At 38.7% G+C, this 20,669-nt stretch overlaps 6 protein-coding genes and 1 pseudogene across 9 annotated transcripts; 2 read left to right on the top strand and 5 right to left on the bottom strand.

Annotated features, from left to right (window-relative positions):
- Positions 1-89: 89 nt before the first annotated feature.
- LOC103338731 (ATP synthase subunit beta, mitochondrial) lies at positions 90-6,569 on the bottom strand. Of its 3 annotated transcripts, none has more exons than XM_089055849.1 (9): positions 5,865-6,569; positions 5,561-5,636; positions 2,171-2,283; positions 1,757-1,874; positions 1,565-1,668; positions 1,321-1,479; positions 997-1,221; positions 582-893; positions 90-465 (listed from the first exon to the last, which is right to left on the bottom strand). In XM_089055849.1, exons 1-9 carry the CDS (start codon positions 6,315-6,317, stop codon positions 352-354), a joined length of 1,674 nt encoding a protein of 557 aa, XP_088911975.1. In that variant the 5' UTR covers positions 6,318-6,569; the 3' UTR covers positions 90-351. The 3 variants fall into 3 exon arrangements, with proteins under 3 accessions (XP_088911975.1, XP_008240193.2, XP_016651289.2); XM_008241971.3 differs by having other exon boundaries at positions 2,171-2,259; XM_016795803.2 differs by lacking the exons at positions 2,171-2,283; positions 5,561-5,636.
- On the bottom strand, positions 2,401-5,535 carry LOC148915446 (uncharacterized). Its single transcript, XM_089055848.1, has one exon. It carries the CDS (start codon positions 4,975-4,977, stop codon positions 2,536-2,538), a length of 2,442 nt encoding a protein of 813 aa, XP_088911974.1. The 5' UTR covers positions 4,978-5,535; the 3' UTR covers positions 2,401-2,535.
- Positions 6,570-8,219: 1,650 nt separating the features above from the next.
- On the top strand, positions 8,220-10,110 carry LOC103338735 (microbial collagenase). The gene is made up of 4 exons (XM_089041509.1): positions 8,220-8,522; positions 8,737-8,919; positions 9,011-9,070; positions 9,544-10,110. Exons 1-4 carry the CDS (start codon positions 8,295-8,297, stop codon positions 9,829-9,831), a joined length of 759 nt encoding a protein of 252 aa, XP_088897635.1. The 5' UTR covers positions 8,220-8,294; the 3' UTR covers positions 9,832-10,110.
- LOC103338733 (putative glutathione S-transferase) lies at positions 9,828-11,007 on the bottom strand. Its single transcript, XM_008241973.3, has 2 exons — positions 10,553-11,007; positions 9,828-10,365 (listed from the first exon to the last, which is right to left on the bottom strand). Exons 1-2 carry the CDS (start codon positions 10,859-10,861, stop codon positions 10,024-10,026), a joined length of 651 nt encoding a protein of 216 aa, XP_008240195.2. The 5' UTR covers positions 10,862-11,007; the 3' UTR covers positions 9,828-10,023.
- Positions 11,008-11,395: 388 nt separating this feature from the next.
- On the bottom strand, positions 11,396-12,536 carry LOC103338736 (putative glutathione S-transferase; annotated as a pseudogene). The gene is made up of 2 exons (XR_016122028.1): positions 12,051-12,536; positions 11,396-11,975 (listed from the first exon to the last, which is right to left on the bottom strand). The product of XR_016122028.1 is annotated as a putative glutathione S-transferase (transcript).
- A 377-nt stretch (positions 12,537-12,913) lies between these two features.
- On the top strand, positions 12,914-17,433 carry CDKD1;3 (cyclin-dependent kinase D1;3). Its single transcript, XM_008241976.3, has 8 exons — positions 12,914-13,250; positions 14,081-14,379; positions 14,469-14,577; positions 15,356-15,481; positions 16,070-16,305; positions 16,392-16,715; positions 16,858-16,988; positions 17,091-17,433. The coding sequence occupies exons 1-7, from the start codon at positions 13,146-13,148 to the stop codon at positions 16,913-16,915; spliced, it is 1,257 nt and encodes a 418-aa protein (XP_008240198.2). The 5' UTR covers positions 12,914-13,145; the 3' UTR covers positions 16,916-16,988; positions 17,091-17,433.
- On the bottom strand, positions 17,231-20,496 carry LOC103338824 (putative disease resistance protein RGA3). Its single transcript, XM_008242082.3, has one exon. It carries the CDS (start codon positions 20,351-20,353, stop codon positions 17,729-17,731), a length of 2,625 nt encoding a protein of 874 aa, XP_008240304.2. The 5' UTR covers positions 20,354-20,496; the 3' UTR covers positions 17,231-17,728.
- Positions 20,497-20,669: the final 173 nt, after the last annotated feature.

Raw genomic sequence — 20,669 nt, 5'->3', positions numbered from 1 at the left:
TTCAAGTTTATTGCCTCCCTTTCTTTGGAATTTATTTAGTACAAGAAAATAAAATTAAAAACCTAAAAATAGATGAACCAGACAAGATGTAAAACGAGACAAGACGAAAGAAACCCTTCGCGTAGAACTCAAATGATTATAAATAGACAAATACAAATGAGTGCACACCTTATTGCACAGAAGGAAAAGGACCTAACGGAATCTGCCCGCTCCTCAATTCTCTACCTAATACAATCCCCCCTACCAAAAATAAATCCTTTCTTCAATGAAAAAGCTAGTTTTCTCCTCGAGATTTTTTTCTTTCTTTTGAAGCTCATCAGCATTGCCAATGCCAATGCCAACTGGAAGTGATTAAGCAGCAGAATCCTTAGCAATCTTCTCTGCCTTGGCAATGACTTCTTCAATTCCACCAACCATGTAAAACGATTGCTCAGAAAGATCATCATATTTCCCATCCAGAACTCCCTGTAAAAATGAAATCCCACAGCACAACATCAGAGAATGGCAGGGGTAGGCACCTAAATCAATCAATACAGAAAAATGAAAGTAATGACTAATTCAGAAAAGAAAAAGTTGATCACCTGGAAGCTGGTAATGCTCTCTTTCAACTCAACATATTTTCCTGGAGCTCCCGTGAACACTTCTGCAACATGGAACGGCTGGCTCAAGAACCGTTGAATCTTACGAGCACGAGCAACAGTCAACTTGTCGTCCTCACTGAGCTCATCCATTCCCAAAATAGCAATAATATCTTGCAGATTCTTATAGTCTTGAAGAACTTTCTGAACACCACGAGCAGTGTTGTAGTGTTCTTCTCCTAAAATATGAGGGGAGAGCATGCGAGATGTAGAATCCAAGGGATCAACCGCAGGATAGATGCCAAGCTCAGATATCTGACCATCAACCAGTTGTTAGATTTAAGAACATATGGTGCACAAGAAAAAATGAGTAATGATTCCTGCTTCAAAATTTATTTGAATTTAAAAGACAATAAACCTGTCGCGACAGCACAGTGGTGGCATCAAGATGGGCAAAAGTGGTTGCAGGAGCCGGATCTGTCAAATCATCAGCAGGTACATAAATAGCTTGAACAGAGGTGATGGAACCCTTCTTGGTTGTAGTAATGCGCTCTTGAAGTCCTCCAAGATCAGTAGCTAAGGTAGGTTGGTAGCCGACAGCAGATGGTATACGACCAAGCAAAGCAGACACTTCTGAGTTAGCCTGGAGAACAGAGAAAACGAAATGGCAGCATATGGTCAGAAGAAATAGAAAATATATCACCGAAATGCACGTATTTGTGTGTGTGGAGACAGAACTTACTTGAGTAAAGCGGAATATGTTATCAATGAAGAGAAGCACATCCTGTCCTTCAGCATCTCGGAAATGCTCAGCCACAGTCAGCCCTGTGAGCCCAACACGAGCACGGGCACCAGGGGGTTCATTCATTTGACCATACACAAGAGCACACTTACTCTCACTCTGCAATACAAGGGAATGGCTTTCAGAAGAACACAATGCCAATTAAAATTGGAAAAGTTAATATGTAGTGTGGCGGTAAGTTAACCTGCTGATCTCCAAGCTTAATGACACCACTTTCCATCATTTCTCTGTACAGATCATTACCCTCTCTTGTGCGTTCTCCCACACCAGCAAACACTGAGAAACCACCTGCAGAAGGAGGATGAAACATTTTATAACTCAAGAAATCAATATTCAACAGAAGAGGATAACTAAAATACATTTAGATGGAACTAACCATGAGCCTTTGCTACGTTGTTGATGAGTTCCATAATAAGCACTGTCTTCCCGACACCAGCACCCCCAAAGAGCCCAATCTTTCCACCTCTTTGGTAAGGTGCAAGAAGATCAACAACCTTGAAAACATCAGACAAAAATCTTATTGGTTTCTGTTGATGCTGATAGTGATAGAAGACAACTTTTCCTTTGAAAAAAATTACTAATACTTCACAGAAGAAAGCACCAATGGTCCTTGGTCCTCTCTTCAACTGTGTCAGTCCAAAAATGATCGTGACAAACAGAACAGAAACCAATAACATTTCCAGAATTTGGCAATCCAAATGTATGCATCACCACCATTAACCTTGAATTTGGACTCAGTTTCCTTAGAATCTATGATGTCTATTATTTATGTAGCAGACCACAGACATACCTTAATTCCAGTGACAAGAATCTGCTGCTCAGTTGCCTGCTCAACAAAAGCTGGAGCTTCTCTATGGATGGGTAGAAAGTGATCGGTTTCTGATGCAGGGCAGCGGCTATAAGCTGCTGTCCAGCGACCCAAACATACCCAAAATACAGAGAATAGAAGGATAAAGCAGTAGAATCGAAGTTGGAACGAAGATAATTGAGTTCTAGGGCAAAATCCCAACAGAAACTCTATAGACTAACGTCTGAAATTATATTCATCAACAAAAACTAAATACAAGAGTCTCTAAATAGCCTACTTATACTAGAATACACCAGCCTAGAATTCCTATTCCTAGTTTAATAAGAAATCCTAATTGACAAAGGAAATTAAAACCTAAACAGGAAAATAAACCAAATCCTAGTAAGAATAGGAAAACAAGTAATAAAATAACCTATTAATTTAATATAACTAAAACTTAGCCTTATTGGCTGATGCCCACTTAGATTAGGAAAATCTAATAGATGCTCCTGCATCAACTCCACCGGGTTGGGAAGAATTCTTCCTCGAATTCCAATCGTTTGGTGAAAACCGCCTAGACATAACCTCCTCTTAGATAAGTTGTCCATAGAACTTTGGCCTTGATATTGAACCTTCCCACACCAAAGAAATAGATATTTAGAATATTTGATCCTTCTGGAACAGTACCAGATATCTCCTGCAGCCAAACTCTCAGCCCAAAAACTCTTCACGCTAAAAACCAGTAGTCTAACAAGGTCAATGACGTTCTTGGTAGTTTGAAAATTAAAAGAATCAACCCCAAGAAAATCAGCATACTCATAAGTATCACCTTTGAAGGAATTCAGCTCATCTCCAACAATTCCCCCAAGAATTTCTTGAATTACCTTTCCTTCAAATGTGGGTTGATTGTGTTGCTTCAAAAGTTCAAACCCAGCTTCTTCTTGATTCACTGCCTTCAAGATTACACTAGATTCAGCTTGTTTACTCTCACCAAATACCTTGTCAGAAGCTTTCTCAATTCCCAAACAAACTTCACAATCTTCTTCCAAACAAGAGTCAAACACGGGAGGGTCTTCTAAATTTAGGGTATTGTCATCTTCTAATTTATTTGAAGCCCCCTCAACATCCTTCTTAGTAACAAGTGGATACACAAACGCCACCTTCTTGCTCTCAATGTCAAACTCATGGCAGAATCCTTCTTCAAGCGACTGCAAAGTCCACTTTCTCCCATCCTTATAGAATGAATAGGTGTTAGCTTTAGTAGAATGCATCATGTCTTTGTCAAACAACCATGGTCTTCCCAATAAGATATGACATGCGTCTGTGGGAACAACATCACACCAAGCTTCATCCTCAATGGTATTACCAATAGTAAATTTAACCAAACACCTTGAAGTGATTGGTACTTCGCTTCCCTTTCGAAACCATGCAACCTTGTAGGGATTAGGATGCTTCTCAATTGGTAACTTCAATTTTTCTACCGCCTCCTTTGAAATAATGTTTTCACTACTTCCTCCATCAAAAATCACGTTGCACACCTTTTCCCCACAAAGGACTCGTGTTCGGAATATATTATGTCGACGCCAATCCTCTTCCTCAACTTTGGGAGTTGTCATCACTCGTCTTACCAACAAACATTCTCCTTCAACTGGTAAGAGATCAATAACTTCCTCTTCGTTGCCATAAACATCATACGATGGCTCTGGAAAGTTGATCTTATCACCTACCAAATTTATTCTTCTTTGTGGACAAGCGTAAGATTTATGCCCCGCCTCTCCGCAATTGAAACATCGAGCTTGTGAAGTACTTCCAGCCTTGGAATTCTTGACATTAGCGCCATTTGGAGGATGAAATTGTGTTGTTTCCTTCCCCTTTTCACTCTTATTAGCACCCAAGTTCCTACCACCTATTCGGGTACTTGGATTGGCTTCTTCATCACTTTGCGAACCCGTGTCTGGGTGGCTGGAAACTGCTCTCTTTCCACCACGACGCGGTAGTCTTCGCTCTGCCATTAAAGCATATTGTCGAGCATCTTCAAGGTTGAACAAACGAACCACCCCCATCTCATCTCGAATTGTCTGATTCAAACCAGAAAGATAACGAGATGTCATCTGTTCATTAGTCTCATTCAAACCAACTCGAATTGAGAGATTATTAAACTCTGATGTATATTCTTCAACAGACATGTCTCGTTGCTTTAAGTTATGAAACTGCTCATATAACTCCATGGTATAATCAGCAGGTAAAAACTGCTTTCGTAACTTGGATTTCATACGATCCCATGTGTTGATCTTCTGCTTCCCCTGCCGAGCACGCTGCTCTTCAACTCTCTTCCACCATTGAAGCGCGGTACTCTTCAATTTAAGCTTTACAAACAACACCTTGCGATCTTCTGCCATAGGCTTCCATTCAAAATAATTCTCTAGACTTGCCTCCCAATCCAAATAATCTTCAACATGCATCTTTCCATAGAAATCAACAACTTCAATTTTAATTCCTCCACCATTCAAATCCAACGCACGAACCAACCGCTCTTCCAATCCACCTCGATGACCACCACCATGGTTTCCAGCTTCATGAAAAAGGTTGTCGACGTCCGTTTCGTCTTCATATTCATCCTCACCACCACCTTCCGGTATGTGTAAGGGTCCGCGGTTGCGTTCCGGAATCTCCATATAGGCATCCGCGCGTTCCTGTCGTTGGAGGGCTTGCACCGCTCTCGACAAGTCTTCCATCATACGCCGCATCTCAGCCATCTCTGTGTGTTGGGCTTGGTTCCCTCGTCCACGACCTCTAGCACGTCCAACCATGGTGTGGAGCAAGGATTAACCTAGGCTCTAATACCAATTTGATGCAGGGCAGCGGCTATAAGCTGCTGTCCAGCGACCCAAACATACCCAAAATACAGAGAATAGAAGGATAAAGCAGTAGAATCGAAGTTGGAACGAAGATAATTGAGTTCTAGGGCAAAATCCCAACAGAAACTCTATAGACTAACGTCTGAAATTATATTCATCAACAAAACTAAATACAAGAGTCTCTAAATAGCCTACTTATACTAGAATACACCAGCCTAGAATTCCTATTCCTAGTTTAATAAGAAATCCTAATTGACAAAGGAAATTAAAACCTAAACAGGAAAATAAACCAAATCCTAGTAAGAATAGGAAAACAAGTAATAAAATAACCTATTAATTTAATATAACTAAAACTTAGCCTTATTGGCTGATGCCCACTTAGATTAGGAAAATCTAATAGATGCTCCTGCATCAGTTTCTGATGAAATGAAAACAAAATAACATGAAGTTGTATCATTTATTTGCTGAATACTATTTACAAATACTCAAAATGCAAAATAACGTAAAAAGGTTAAGATCTTCTGCGGCTGCTTACTTATTTCACCCCTCTCATCGATGGGCTCCCCAATAACATTCATAATTCGGCCAAGGGTGGCTCTACCAACAGCCACCTAAAGATAAAAATTTTAAATATGAGAGTCTTAAATCCGCATCCATTCATTTAAAAAAATTCTTTAAGAAAAAAAAAAATTGCTCGAGATAATCTGAGAAACGCACATTCACAATAAGAACATAAATGTATGATCCCAAACGCAACCAGCATACCGCAACCAGCATACCCAAAAAAAAAAAAAAGATTTCAACTTAGATAATTAGAAAGCGAGAGAATAGGAACTTACAGTGATGGGAGAGCCAGTGTTGAGAACTCTTTGACCTCTAACAAGCCCTTCGGTCCCATCCATGGCAATGGTTCTGACCATGTTCTCGCCTAGATGCTGAGCTACCTCAAGCACCAATCGGATCGAGTTGTCCATGACCTCGAGAGCTGTGAGGATCGGCGGCAAGCCGTCGTCGAACCGAACATCGACGACGGCCCCGATGACTTGACAGACCTTGCCGATGGCCCCCTTTCCGGTGAACTCGTCGGTGATTTTGCCACTCACAGACTGTGTAGCGGGTTTGGGAGGCGCAGATGGTGCGACAGCCGATGATGTGGAGTAGTGGGCGACGCGTGAGAGGAGATACCCTGTGGGGCGCGTGAAGGGGGATCTGGGGACTGCGGTTTTGGTCGTTGCGACGGTCCGTCGGAGAGAGGTACGGATGAGAGTCGAGAGGAGCTTGCGGGAGGACATGGTTGGCTGGTTATGGTGTTTTGATAATTCTGATCTGAAATGAGGGCTCTTTTATTTTTCTTATGTTAAGGCTCAGGCCAGTTGGTGGAGAAGATGATCGGTGTTTGAGCGTTGATCATTAGGTGATTGACACCAGCACTGGTGTGGTTGGGTGTGGAGGAGATTGAGAGAAAGCCAGAGTCAGACAGACTCATAGAGTGTGAGAGTGAGAGAGAGAGAAATGAGGGAAGATGCCAAAATGTGGATTTTAACGCAGCTTCTCGCCTGGAATTTTGGGGTTCGTTTTAATTATTCGGGTTATCCGTTTTCCTTTATTTGGGTCACATATTTCCATTTCCCAAATTTCCTTCTTAGACCATCTCCAACCATGTTGGGACTAAACTCAAATTTTCACCCTCCAAAATACAACTATTCATGTATTTTCAGGACTCAAAATTTTTTTTCCTCCAACCTTGTAGACTCATAATTTGAGTCCGCAACTTTATTAAATTGTTTAAGAATGATTAACCCCTAAATTTTGTTTCTTGTTAATTTTTCTTGACATTATTTTTGTTTCAACATTCGTGATTTAATTTTCTAAACATTTTAACCTAAAAAAAATAAAATTCCAAAACATAATTGAATTTCACTTAAAAAATAAAAATAAGTACAATATCATACGTATGCCCGGAATAATTCGAACTCTTCATTGAATTATGTAAGTGTGTTTAAATTATCTAAGCATTTTTAAATAAACGACAATAATTAAATTTTGCCGTTGAGATTGCTTAAAATTAATCATGATTATTGATTACAAATATAGTTGTTGGAATATTTAAAATAAAACAAAACAAAACAAAAAACAAACCAGCAATATCAGATTTTTAAGACAAAGTTCTTCAAACAAACAGAAAAAACCTGCCAAGAAATATGCAGCACATGGGCTTTAGTCGAAAAAATAATAATAAAAAGCAGATTTTGGGCCCACAAAATTATCAGTCCAGGCAAAAAGGAACTGAATTCCACCCAAGATTTGAGATTTCTCAAATTTCCACCCCCCAAAATACATGGGTTGGAGAGGGTATTTGGAGGCTAAACTCAAAATTTGAGTTTCCACCCTAAGGGTTGGAGATGGTCTTAAAAGGGTTAAGGCCAATTGGCCACTAGGCGTCCTTACAAACAACTTCGAGTCTCACCTAGGGATGTATAAGATTCAATTCAATTCGTCCAAATTAATAGATACAATACAATTTTAATCAGTTTTGATAATTTGGCTGATTTGATTGAATTCGTAATTTTCAAAATCAATATAATTAGATCAGATGACGGTTTGTTTATAAGAATCCACTCCAATATAATATGGTTAATTTTATGCTTATTTTGCTCTTTTAAGTATTTGTAGTTGAAAAGATTATGAATATTTTAAGTCATTTAAGTTTAATATATTATATAATCAAAAAAAATTTCTCTAGTATTTCATTTATATTTACATTTACATCTATTAATATGTTTGATTGGATTAAACCTAAGTATAAATATTTAATATTTCATTATTGTCTTTTTTTATTATCAAAACCAATAATCCAATTCAATCCAATCTAATATCAATTGGATTGGATTTAAACATCTAATATGATTGGATCGGATTGAAAAAATCACAATATAATTTATATTGGATCGGATACGAATTAACTAAATTTTATTGATTTCTAACTGAATTCTCACCTCACTTACATTAAATTAATTAAAAATAGTTTAGGATTGAGAGCATTTATTCCACATTTATCCTTGCACGCCCTCTCCTTTCTTCAATATTATTTGTAATAATAATAATAATAATATTATTATTATTATTATTATTATTAATTACTTTCATTATTTTTTGGTTAAATATAAAAATCTAATCCCCTCGGAAACAGAAGTGAATGAATGGATCAACAGATTCAAGACATAAAACGTGGAGAGAGTTGCATGCCAGCCTTATAGAGAGTGACAGCAATGGGCTCACAGACAGCAGTGTCCTACTTGATGGCTCTGAATTCTTCTCAAGCATCCCTCAGACTCAGACCCTCAAGTTTTCCCCTCCAAATCCCACCTCATGCCAAGGCCACAAGCCGCAATCTGATTCTCAAATTTCACAGAGCAAGAACCAGAGCAACCCTTGATGGCAAGGAACAAAGTGCCACCACCACACCTCTACTTGTCCAGGAACCACGGCCCAACGGAGTATGCTTTTCCTTTATTTTATCTTCAGATGCGTAGTTAGTAACCCTGACTCATGCTAAAGAAACTGAGATTTCCAATTACAAGCAGGACACAACACAACATCAGTAGCACAATCTTGTTTAAATTTCTCGAGAATAATTTACTTGAATTTAAGTGTGTTGTTCTAGTTTGAGACCATTTTTTGATTAAGTTGTGCTGTTATTGTTGGGTTAAGGAAGTTGAGGAGAGTGTGAAAGTGCTCAAGAATGCTGCAAAAACAAGACGGGTGGCTGCAGAGGAGATTCTGTCTGCTCTATCTGTCATTGAGAAGGCAAAACTTGACCCCTCCGGGTTTCTCGATACGCTTGGTGGATCAAAATCCCCTGGCAGAACCTGGATGCTCATTTTTACTGCTGAGGTTAGTGTAATTCTTTCACATATGGCATACCCATGTTCATCTTTTGCCATTTATCTTAGAAATGAACATTGTTTTCTTGTGGTATTTGCAGAAGGAATTGAAGGGTGGTCGCTACTTCCCTATTACAGCTGTTCAGAGGTTCGATGCTGCTGTAAGCCTTTCCATCTCTATTTCAACTACTCATGGCTACATTTTGTAGAGAGCAAAATCTCTGAAAAAAGTAGAAAATGTGGAAAAGGGGACAAAAAAAGTCAGGCTGAGTAATATTGATGCTCTTTTTTTCAACCCTCAACGGCCCTTTACAAATTCTTCTGAGAGTATGTGATGCTTGATGCTTTTACAACCAGCATAGTCAAGTTTCTCTGCGATTTTCAATTGGGGTGTGTTCTTAGAGCCTGCATGTGATGCTTGATGCTTGATGCTTTTGTTATTGCCTTCCTCTTTCCTATGGTGATTTTCCATATGTCAAACATCACTTGTGTGGATATTGTTGTTTATTACCAAATAAGAGCTCCTAGAAGCTTTCATCATCAACAATAAGCCAAGGAAAATATAGGCATGAGTAGCATTTTCCTTGTTGCTTGTCAACTTTTGAGATTAACAAACGTCTGCCTGGATTATCAGGGAAAGAGAATTGAGAATGGAGTGTATTTTGGGCCAATTGGATGCTTAACATTTGAAGGAAGATTTTCTTGGAAGAAGAGAATACTGGCCTTCATCTTCGAGTGTATCCGGATAAAAGTTGGACCTTTAAAAGCTTTAGAGATCAGTCTAGGCCAAAAGGATGACAGAGAGCCTAGCACGAAGGATCCCTTCTTTATATGGTTTTACATTGATGAAGAATTAGCAGTTGGTCGAGGCAAAAGTGGAGGAACTGCTTTCTGGTGCCGCTGTCGACGTGTAATATCTTGATTTTCTTGTTTAATTTAACTCAAACATAGATGTCAATTATCCTATTATGGATCATATTACACGTATATATCAGGACTACAATCAATTGGAAAGGTAACATATGCTATCAAGGCTGTGTCATGCCTCTTTTACATTATTTTTATCCGAAAATTTATCTGTAACCACTTAATTTTATGTTTTTCCTCTTTGACATTATTTGGCTTTGTGCTGAGCCCTGCTGTAATTGAGGAGATCTTCTATCTTTGGTATACTTTCTTTGATGATTGGAATTTCAGTGAATCTCTGTGCCCATTCGTGAAGAAATGGCAACTCCTTTGTATCAAATAGCTTTATGCCTTGAAATTCTTCTAAGAATTTGAGCCAGTTAGGTAACGAGCCCACTGCAAAGTCTAGGAAGCCCATGGTTTCTCCTCCAAAAAATTTATTGCCTTCAATGAGCTTATTCAGAAGTTGGAGTGATTCTTGTGCTGACTCCAATGCTTTCTCTTGTTCATGCCCCTTTGTACGGCTAGCAGTCCATGCACTGATCACACACTGCATTTCATAATCATTGAAAAACTTGTTAGCTTCTCTTTTCAATACATGTATGTATAATATAAATGTATAAGTACATGTACATGCATTCATATATGTTTGTGTTTGCGCGCATGTATCTGAGTCTTGTAATAATAGCAAACTCTCTCAAACTGAGAGCTATTAAAATCCATCACAAATTGTTTACCTTCTCATCAACATACTTTGCCCAAAATCGCGCCATTGCTTTTTCAAAAGGATCTTCTGGCAACATAGGGTTCTCTGTCCATGTTTCATCTATGTACTCAAGGATGATGAGGGACTCCGCAATCGGTTTTTCACCATGCACAAGCACTGGGATTTTCTTATGGACGGGATTATACTGAAGGAGCAGGGGACTCTTGTTTCTCAAATCTTCTTCAATGTACTCATATGCTATCCCTTTGTGCTTCAGAGCCCATTCAATTCTGCAGCAAAAAAGACTTAGAGAGGCTCCAATCACCTTAACATCTCCCATTTTGAAGCCTGCAAGTTCTGAAATTGAACCAAGCTTTCAATCTTTTGAAGCCTTGGTTTGAACTTTATACAGGTGGGATTTGGAAAAGTCTGTCAGTTCATTTCTTGAAGAGAAAGTTGTAATTAAGTCCAATTCTCATGTTTATGACTCGTAAGTCCATAAATAATTGATTTTATTTAGTAATTTTAATTACCAAGATGACCATATTGAGTGGCCCCAGTTTCCCATATGACATATCGCATCTCTTGCATAGGGAAGCCATGAATGAAAATATCCAAGGGTGGTCGGTTGAACTTTCAAACTAAGGATAGAATTTGTTTCTGGCATCATGATCCATGGATGGGCAATTGGACCCTCTTCTAGAAATTTGATGTGTCAAAGAAAACTAGGTGCACGCACAGGACTATGGCCATAGTTTAACTTTTTCTAGGTCCATCTGCCTTACTTTGAACTGCTTTATTTGTTTGACAAGTCTGTAAATATATGTCTTCAGCTGGTCTGGTTGTATCCCATCCAAATGCAATGCCAAGAAGGTAGCACAAAAGTTGGATTTTCATTCAGAAAGATAATGCATCATTAATTCTAGTTCAGACAAATAGACAAGCAAGACACAAGCCCAAATGGGAAGTAAAAACAATACATAATAGCAACAGTAGTAAGACTCAAAACAGTAATCAGATTCAGATGTAAATAAAGATGTTTCTTTATTTTCTCTTCTGTTGGCAGCCAAGCCAACTAATTGAGATCAGGCTTTGTTGGCTGATAATGAACGCAAGTAAGTGAGGCTAGCGTTCAAATGGTTGACAAGCTTTTCTCTGGGTGGAAGGCATTCTTTGATGAGTGGAATTTGGATGAAGTTGTGACCCCATTCATGCAGAGATGGGAACCTCTCTGCTTCAAATAGCTTCGTGCCTCCAGCTTCTTCCATAGTATTCAGCCAGTGAGGTATCCATCCCAATGCTAAATCTAGATACCCAATTTCTTCTCCACCACAAAACTTCTTCCCTTCAATCTGCTTCTCAAGATATGCTAGTGATTCTAGTGCAGACTCTATTGCCGTCTCCTTCTCTTCGCCTTCCGCTGCCGTGCAAGCTCTCCATGCTCCAAACACAACCTGGTTATAAGCAAGCACAAGATCAAAATAGTTTGGGAGAAAGCTTTTATTGGGGTTAGAGGAAAAGGGTACTACCTTCTCATCAGCAAATTTAGCCCAAAAGCGAGCTATGGCTCTGTCATATGAGTCTTGAGGTAGCAAGGGGTGCTCCTTCCATGTCTCATCAATGTACTCAAGGATCACAAGCGACTCGGCAATGGCTCTGTCGTCATGCACAAACACAGGCACCTTCTTGTGGACAGGGTTGTACTTGAGAAGGATGGGACTCTTGTTTCTCAAGTCTTCTTCTATGTACTCGTATTCCACACCCTTGAGCTTTAGAGCCCACTCAATCCTTGTGCAGAACAGGCTTTGAGTTGTGGCAATTAGCTTCACACCTTCCATTTTCAATCAACACCTCGTAGCAATTTTGTTGATAATATTTATATGGGTTTTGGATCTTGTAATTTAGAATGTTCAACGACAGCTTCATTTCATTTCATGGATGGATCCTCAATAGTCAACAAACATACATTAATGTTTTGAATATTCAGAAAATTAAAGTAGGTCAATTTCTAGCATTCAGTCTGCCCAAACGAATACTATATTATTATATAATAACCTCCAACATTGAATTTACCTCAAATTAAAAATCCAAAAAAGAAAATCGCAGAGGAAGACGACTTGTTTGTTCAGTTGATGACATCATTGCTTGCGGAATATGACGCAGACTGAAAAGTCCAGGCAAATAAATACGGGCAGGCCTATGAATATGAATATGGGTTGGGCGGGACTATGTTAGTTAATCTTGGGCTTTCCTTCCTCAGCCCACGTCCGAACAGTAAGATATGAGAGGCTGAAAAGTCTAAAACAGCCCCGGACAAACGTTAATATTAAAAAGAGACCCTCTGGGGAAACAACAGAATAAACAAAACTAAAAGAAAAAGGAAAAAAACGTTAAAGCGGTATAGTCTATACACAGTCCTATAGACGTTGCTTCAACACGCTCTCTCTCTCTCTGGCCTTCAACGGCTTTCTCTCTGCACCAATGTTAAAACCCTAGAGTTTTTTCTCTGGAAAATGATTTGCCTAGAAAATTCCCAATTGTGAATAGCAGATTCACACAAAAATCTCACTTGTAAAACGGTAAATAAAGAAATTTTTTAGTGAAGTGATAACTCGGAGACCGCAATGGCAGAGGTCGATCTAACGAAGAAAGTGGCCGATAGATATCTGAAGCGCGAGGTCCTCGGTGAAGGTACCTACGGAGTCGTCTACAAAGCCATTGATACTCAGGTAAGCCCCAACACTTCGCTTTCGTCGGAGGGGTTTTAAAAAAAAAAAATTATGGATAAGTGTTTTTTTTGTTTTGTTTTTGCTGTATTTGACTTTTCGAGTTTAAAAGGTTTGAGAATTTGTTATGTTTGTGTATGTGTGTGTGAAATTTGGTTTAGCACTTGCTTCGCTGCTCAGAAATTTGTGTTGTGACAGGGAAAACAATTTTACTTTTTCTTCTATATTGGTGGTCTTTGGGTTTGGATGCTGAAGAAGCAGGGGGGAAGTGAAATATTAAATGGGATTGTATAATTGTATTTATGTGTACATGCAAAGCTATTCTTTTCTTCTTGCTGTTTGGGTTAAATTATGAAATTGAGACTCTGGAGACGTAAAGCTAAACAGCTTTGTGTTGAGGGTCTTGTTTTCCTGGGTTTGAAAGTCCTGGAAAATTATAGGTTCGAATTAATTTTTTCTTTTCATACCTAGAAACTTGATCTCAATTGGGTTTTAATGCAGACATTTAATATTTAGTCGCCCTCGAAATGTAATTTGTTAACCTAATGTTGTCTGTTTTTTTGCTGTTATGCTGACCCAGGATTGGAGAATGGTAAATTGCATATGCTCCTCCTTGGTCTTTTTGGTTTTTCACCTTTCTTATCTACAAAATGCCACTAATGAATTGTTATTCTTTCTGAAGTGGTGGCTGGCTGTTTAAAGTTTCCTTTTCGTTTTCTTATACACCTTCATTGTTTGTTTTTTATTTAATTTGCAAAACTGAATGCAGCATTATGACTTTGATAAGTAATCTCGTCTGTTTATGATTTTGTTTCAATACATTTCTTTTGCAGACAGGACAGACAGTTGCTATTAAAAAAATTCGGCTTGGGAAGCAAAAGGAAGGGGTGAATTTTACAGCACTTAGAGAAATTAAACTGTTAAAAGAGCTGAAAGATCCAAATATAATTGAGTTGATTGATGCATTCCCCCATAAAGGAAACTTGCATCTAGTATTTGAGTTCATGGAGACAGACCTTGAAGCTGTTATACGTGACCGAAATATATTCCTATCACCAGCTGACATAAAGTCATATCTTCAGATGACTTTAAAAGGACTTGCTTTTTGCCACAAGAAATGGGTTTTACACAGGTAGCCCTTTTGTGTCTAGAAGCGATCTTTGTAGGTCATTATTTGCTTGTTATTATTTGTCTCAGATGTTTGCTAATTGTGCTTTACAGGGATATGAAGCCTAACAACTTGTTGATAGGACCTAACGGACAGCTTAAACTTGCAGATTTTGGTTTAGCACGAGTATTTGGGAGCCCAGATCGCAGGTTCACTCACCAGGTATGCTTTCTCCTTATATTGATGGTATTCTGAGTTAGATCTCTTTAGGTATGGTTTGCAAACTTTGTTTGTCCTTTACGCTGTGAGTTTGGTTTAACGTCGATCTTCACCTGTCCCAGAAATGTCCTCTCCATGGTGGTGAATGTATCCTGTTTCTACTATTAAATGTTTTATCATCCCCTTATGGTAGCAAATGTATCTGTGGATCATGTGGGTTTGGGAGGATGGAAAATTTTGAAGTTCGGTCTTCTTTTACTGATTTCATGTAACTGAAGCTAAATTTTAATATTTCACTTAGTTTCATCTGCTAGTGAAAATAGCACTTGAGAAAGTGGGAGTAATGCTAAGGTTTTAATGGCAGTGTACTCTGTAGCTTTTTGCTGTTACAAAAAATTTTCTTTTATTATCTTGTTGATACTGGTATTAGTCGTTATAATATATATGCCGAATATATAAAACAAATCTGGAGGTATTGCTTCAAGAATGAAATGTTTTTTGAATGGCTTTAAGATAGGAAGACTTTCCTATAGATGGTACAACAACTAGTCTTCTAAAACTGGACGTTTTTCTCATTTTTGTTTTCTTAAATTATGAATAGACTGCGTATCTGGTGTGGAAATTATTTTGAAATATTTGATTCTTTGGCGGATTCCTTCAAAGCTTAGTTAGAGAACAAAGATGATGTTTATTTTATGTACCATTAGAAGTACTTTTTCTTTAAATCATTTGCATGCTTTTAGGTGCAAGCTCTTTATAACCCCTTAGCGCATCTGAATAGGTCTTTGCTAGATGGTATAGAGCACCTGAGCTGTTGTTTGGCACCAAGCAATATGGGTCTGGGGTGGATGTTTGGGCTGCAGCTTGTATATTCGCTGAACTTCTCCTACGCAGACCATTTTTGCAGGTAAAGCAATATTTCATAGTAGTAATGAAACTCTGTTTTTATGGTTACTGTTTTCCATTGGAAATATGTGGCTTTTAAGTTTTACAAATGCTTGTTTCTAGTAATGGATAAAAACCAGGTGGAACTTTGTTAGGTATTATATTATGGCAAGAAAAAATCCTGTATTGGGTTATATCTTTCTGAGTTCATTATAAGAGGCACCTTTCAGTTTTGGGATCATTTTACTTTTGAATAGATTTCTCTCATTTCTTCTGAATGTTTATCCAGTTGAAATGAATTATGGTTCTTCCAGTAATAGATATTTTAGCCTTTCTTCTGTTGTTTGTTTGGTTTTAGAATTACTGCAGGTTTCACTGGCCAATATTTTTTACTGACTATTGTAATGAATCAATTTTTTTAAAATTTACTTTGTTGAATAGCATGAATCTGCCTTACTTTTTATTAAGTTCTTACCGGTCAGGCTATGTTTTGCAATGGTTGATCATGTATACTTCTTTTATTGCTCTCCATAGGCTGTCTATAAATAATGTTTATACTGGGTGCGGCTGTTTCTGATTATATGTTGGTTTGGCTTGCAATATTTGATAGGGATCAAGTGATATTGATCAACTAGGTAAAATTTTTGCGGCTTTTGGGACTCCAACGCCTTCTCAATGGCCTGATATGGTATTTCTTCCTGATTATGTGGAATACCAATATGTTCCAGCACCCCCTTTGCGGTCATTGTTTCCAGTGGCTAGTGATGATGCCCTGGATTTGTTAGCGAAGATGTTTACTTATGACCCAAAAGTTAGGATATCCGTGCAGCAGGCATTAGAGCACAGGTATCTGACTCTAGCTATTGAATTGGGATATAGAGTTTTTTGTCTTCTCTTTTTGTTCTGCCTGTGATCTCTGTGGTCCTGTTTAGGTACTTTACATCTGCGCCTCTGCCTACTTATCCAGATAAACTTCCTAGACCTGCTCCAAAGCGAGAATCTGTCAATTCTAAGGTTTCAGATTTTAATCCAAATGATGGTCCTACTGTGTTATCACCTCCACGAAAGTCAAGGAGAGTGATGCCAGATCGTGAGGGTTTTGAAGGAAATGCATACCAAGGTGATAGGATTGATGATCGTGTTGGTGAAACCAGACAGGCTGCTGGTGAAAATACAAGCAGGAATGAACCAGTGCCGATGTCAGTAGATTTTTCTATCTTTGGAGCAAAACCTCCAAATAGACCTACAATTACTAGGTAAATCACTTTTTACATGGTCTTTTCTAATTCTTTTAAACCTCTGTACTCACACAAATCTGCATGATAGTTGACACTTTAGCTTGAATTGAAATCTAAACGTTGGAGATATAAAATTCTTTGTTTTCTTTTTCTTCTGCAGTGCTGACAGAACGCATTTAAAGAGGAAACTAGATCTTGAATTCCAGCAGCCTGAATAAGCACACTTGATATACAGAATCATATATATTATTTGTTTGAGAGGTGTAAGATTGATGTTCCCACACTAATGAGGTATGTGGCTAATGTTTGAAGTATGTTGTGATATGCCTGTCTCCATTTTATTTTATATATCTGCTTGCGAGGTTTTCATTTGCTATTCTGTCGAGATTATAGGGAGGAGACAGTATTCAGTGAAGTCGAAGATAAACACGATGCAGAATTATGTTTGGGGGCTTAAAAATAATTGTAATAAACATGAAACAGAGAATTTGTACCATGGCCCATGTAAGGCTAAATTTTGAGGGCTCTTCGTGTTGTGTTTTTTTTTTTTTTTTTTGCTTCGTCTTTCGTTCTTTCACTTTTTCTTCTATGATTTTATTGTTTAGCTGATGGCTGAGAGTAGTCTAATTGTTCAGGGTAATTACTAATTAGGTCACCAACATTTATTCTGTTATTGAACTATATACCTTGTATTTTTTAAGACGAGACTCAAATGTACTGGAACCAGGTTGTCGTATTTATTGTTCCTTGTGACCTGTGTTTACGTGGTGATTATTCTCTAATCCAAATTGCTCCATTTGATGCTAATTAAATATGTGATATTTGTGGTCAAGAAAACTTTCAAAAAAAATTTGCATCAAGACAAAAATGGACAATAGCACTTTATAAATTGGTTTGTCATCTGTAAAAGTTACATGAACGTGTAAAACTGCAGCAGTATTCTCTTGCCGACTTGACAATACATCCACCGAGAAAAAAGAAATAAAAGATAGAAATAAAAAACACATGAAAATGAAAAGATCAATGAATGACTAATCATCTTTTGAGGCGATAATTTCTCCGTCAAGTGTAATCTTACTGACATGAGCAATCTTGGGCCAATCTGCACCTTCCTTGCTTTCGCATCTTTCGCTCAGTTTAGAACACCCGTCGATCTTCAATAATCTCAATGCACCCAGGTGACGCATCCCTTGTGGTAAAGCCAACAATTGAGGGCAATATTCAATCACCAGTTGCTGGAGCAACTTGAAGTTTTGCAGCCACTCTGGAAGTTCCTTGAGATCCTCACAGTTCTTAACACGCAAGCTCTGCAGTGTGTTTGCAGAGTCTTGAAGCCAATGGGGAAGAGCCTCCAAGTGCAAAGCTTTGGAGATGGAGACTGATCGAAGACCTCGAATACCTGCTCCCGACGTCATCAAGTCGAGCTTCTCGCAACCGGAGATACCCAAAGTCTTTAATGCGGTTAAGCATTTCATGTCGGGTGGCAACGACTTCAGATTCTCACAGTTGCTAATAATCAGCATTCGGAGGTTAGTGAGGCATTGGATGCCTTGGCCCAAAGATTCAAGATAGCTACAATTGTGGACCTGTAAAAATCGAAGAGAGGTGAGGCGTTCCATGCATCCTGCCAAAACCATCTGACTTGTGGTTAACACCAATGTTCTGAGGTTGATCAGGTTCCCGATGTCTCTGGGCAACTCCCTGAGCTTCTCACAGTTTGAAAGCAGCAAGGTCTGCAAATTCAGCAGGTTGCAAATGGATCCTGGAAGCTTCTTTATGAATGGATTTTTCGACAAGTTGAGATATCTCAAGCGACTCAATTTACCAATGGAACTCGGTAACACCTCAAAAGTTGAGCCACTCAAATCCAGGACCCGTAGGTACTTGAATCTCAAGATGCATGCTTTCAACACAGATTTGCTGGAGATACCTACATGCCCTGGAACTGGAAACAGAATGGTCCTCACTTTCTTCAACTGACGTAAGAATTCGGGAACTCGTTCCCCCTTCATGGGCAAGTCATCCTCCGACATCGACACCTGTCGAACCCTTTTACAGTTATCAGAGGTAGGACGGAAGTTTACTGATGAGCACTCTTCTTCTGACACAGACAAGGCTAAATCATGCACAAGAGCATGCATTTTGAATACTATAAAATCAATTGAATCTTCATCAATTTGAAATAAAGATCTAGAGCATAATTGCCTTATGTAGTCTAGGCCGATCTCTTCCAACTCCTGGTTTCCTTTAGAGGATTGAATGAAGCCTTGTGCCATCCACAACGACACCAAATCTGTGCTTCGGAAAACGTAATCCTTAGGGAAAAGTGAACAAATGGCAAAACAAGGTTTCAAGTAAGTTGGCAATGCATCGTAGCTTAATTGCAGTGCAGGTAGAATGTCATCGTTTCCCTGTGGCAATCTCCATATGTCATTCTCTCTCACTTCTGACCAAAAATGTTTCTCCCTTTTCAAATACAGCAGGCTCCCCAGGGTGGTTACGGCTAGAGGAACCCCTTCGCACTTCTCTACAATACCAGGTGCAATTTCCATCAAGTGTGGATAGCGCTGCTCCTCTCCTTTTCGACCAAATGCCCTTTTTATGAACAAAGACATGCAACTCTTGTGGGGAAGACCTCTCAGTTGATGCACGCAAACAGAGTCCATAATCGAAGCAACCGATTCGCTACGCGTTGTGACAATGACTTTACTCCCGTTTGCTCCAACATTTAACAAAGCTTTTAAATCAATCCATTTTGCAGTTGTTACTCCAATTTGACCCTTATCCCAAACATCATCCAACACTAATAAAAATTGTTTTTCTTTCAAAGCACTTTGCAACTTTTTCTGCACACTATCAAAACTTTCTTGATCACCACAGTTTTGGTTAGTTGCAGAAGCAACGATTTCATGCACCAGTCTTTTATTATCAAAGTGGTCTGAAACACATACCCACATTCTCATGTCGAAGTGTTTAACTACCCTATGATCATTATACACCAATTTAGCTAGGGTAGTCTTTCCTATACCTCCTAATCCAGTAATCGATATAACAGAAACATTTTCCTGGACATCACGACTCTTTTCCTTCAAGGTCAAGTTCAAGAGATAGATGATAATCTGTTTCTTATCGTCCTCTCTCCCGATAACATCATAGGCTTGCACAAAAGAGTGAGTCTCCCTCTTTATGTGCACTCTCTGACTCTGCCAATCTTCATCTCTCTCCACTAGAGGAAACTGAGATTTTTCATTTGCTATTACATCTAACCTTTCTCTAATCTCCTTGATTCTACGACCCATTTCGAAGTTAAACACGACCGGATTCCAACACGAAAAGAATATGCGTACCTGTCCTTTGATGCTCCCACGCCCACGGAGGATCAGCATTTGCATCTGCAGTTCTTTGAATGCAAAGTCGTTAAGCATGTCATCCACATCGTAGCAAACATCTTTGAGCTTTCCTAGCCATTGGCTCAGACGGAGTTCCTTCCTTTGCTTTTCCTCTGCATCCAGGATCACTAACTTGATGCTTGAGAAGGTGTCCTTAAGCTTGTTTAGTTCATCTGTGACACCCCACGCCAAGCAGATTTCTTGGTAAGCATAGGAAGCTAGCCCATTCATGACATTCTCTGCAATGGTATAGACAAATTGCCCCATGCTGAATCCAAAGGAGAGGAAAGGGAGTTTTTGTATGTATCGATAAACGGCAACTTTGATGAATGCAATAGAACTACAGTCTGCTGTTATATACAAATCTCCTCCGGAATATGGAAATTTATAGAACTTGGCTTTGCATCTGATCCGAAGGTGTCTTACTCTAAGTATAGAAACTTATTAAATAATACCAAAATGCAAAACATTGAGTGAGAATAGTGCTATTAATGTTCATTCCTTTTCTTTGCTAATACAATCATTCTTTGGTAGAACCGCAAGCAAAGAATAAAGAACAGATTTAGAACCATTTGAGCTCTCT

The sequence above is a fragment of the Prunus mume genome, linkage group LG7 (genome assembly GCF_029339155.1).
Source record: "Prunus mume cultivar Tortuosa linkage group LG7, ASM2933915v1, whole genome shotgun sequence".
NCBI lineage: Eukaryota > Viridiplantae > Streptophyta > Magnoliopsida > Rosales > Rosaceae > Prunus > Prunus mume.
This window is presented reverse-complemented; position numbering and strand designations above follow the sequence as displayed.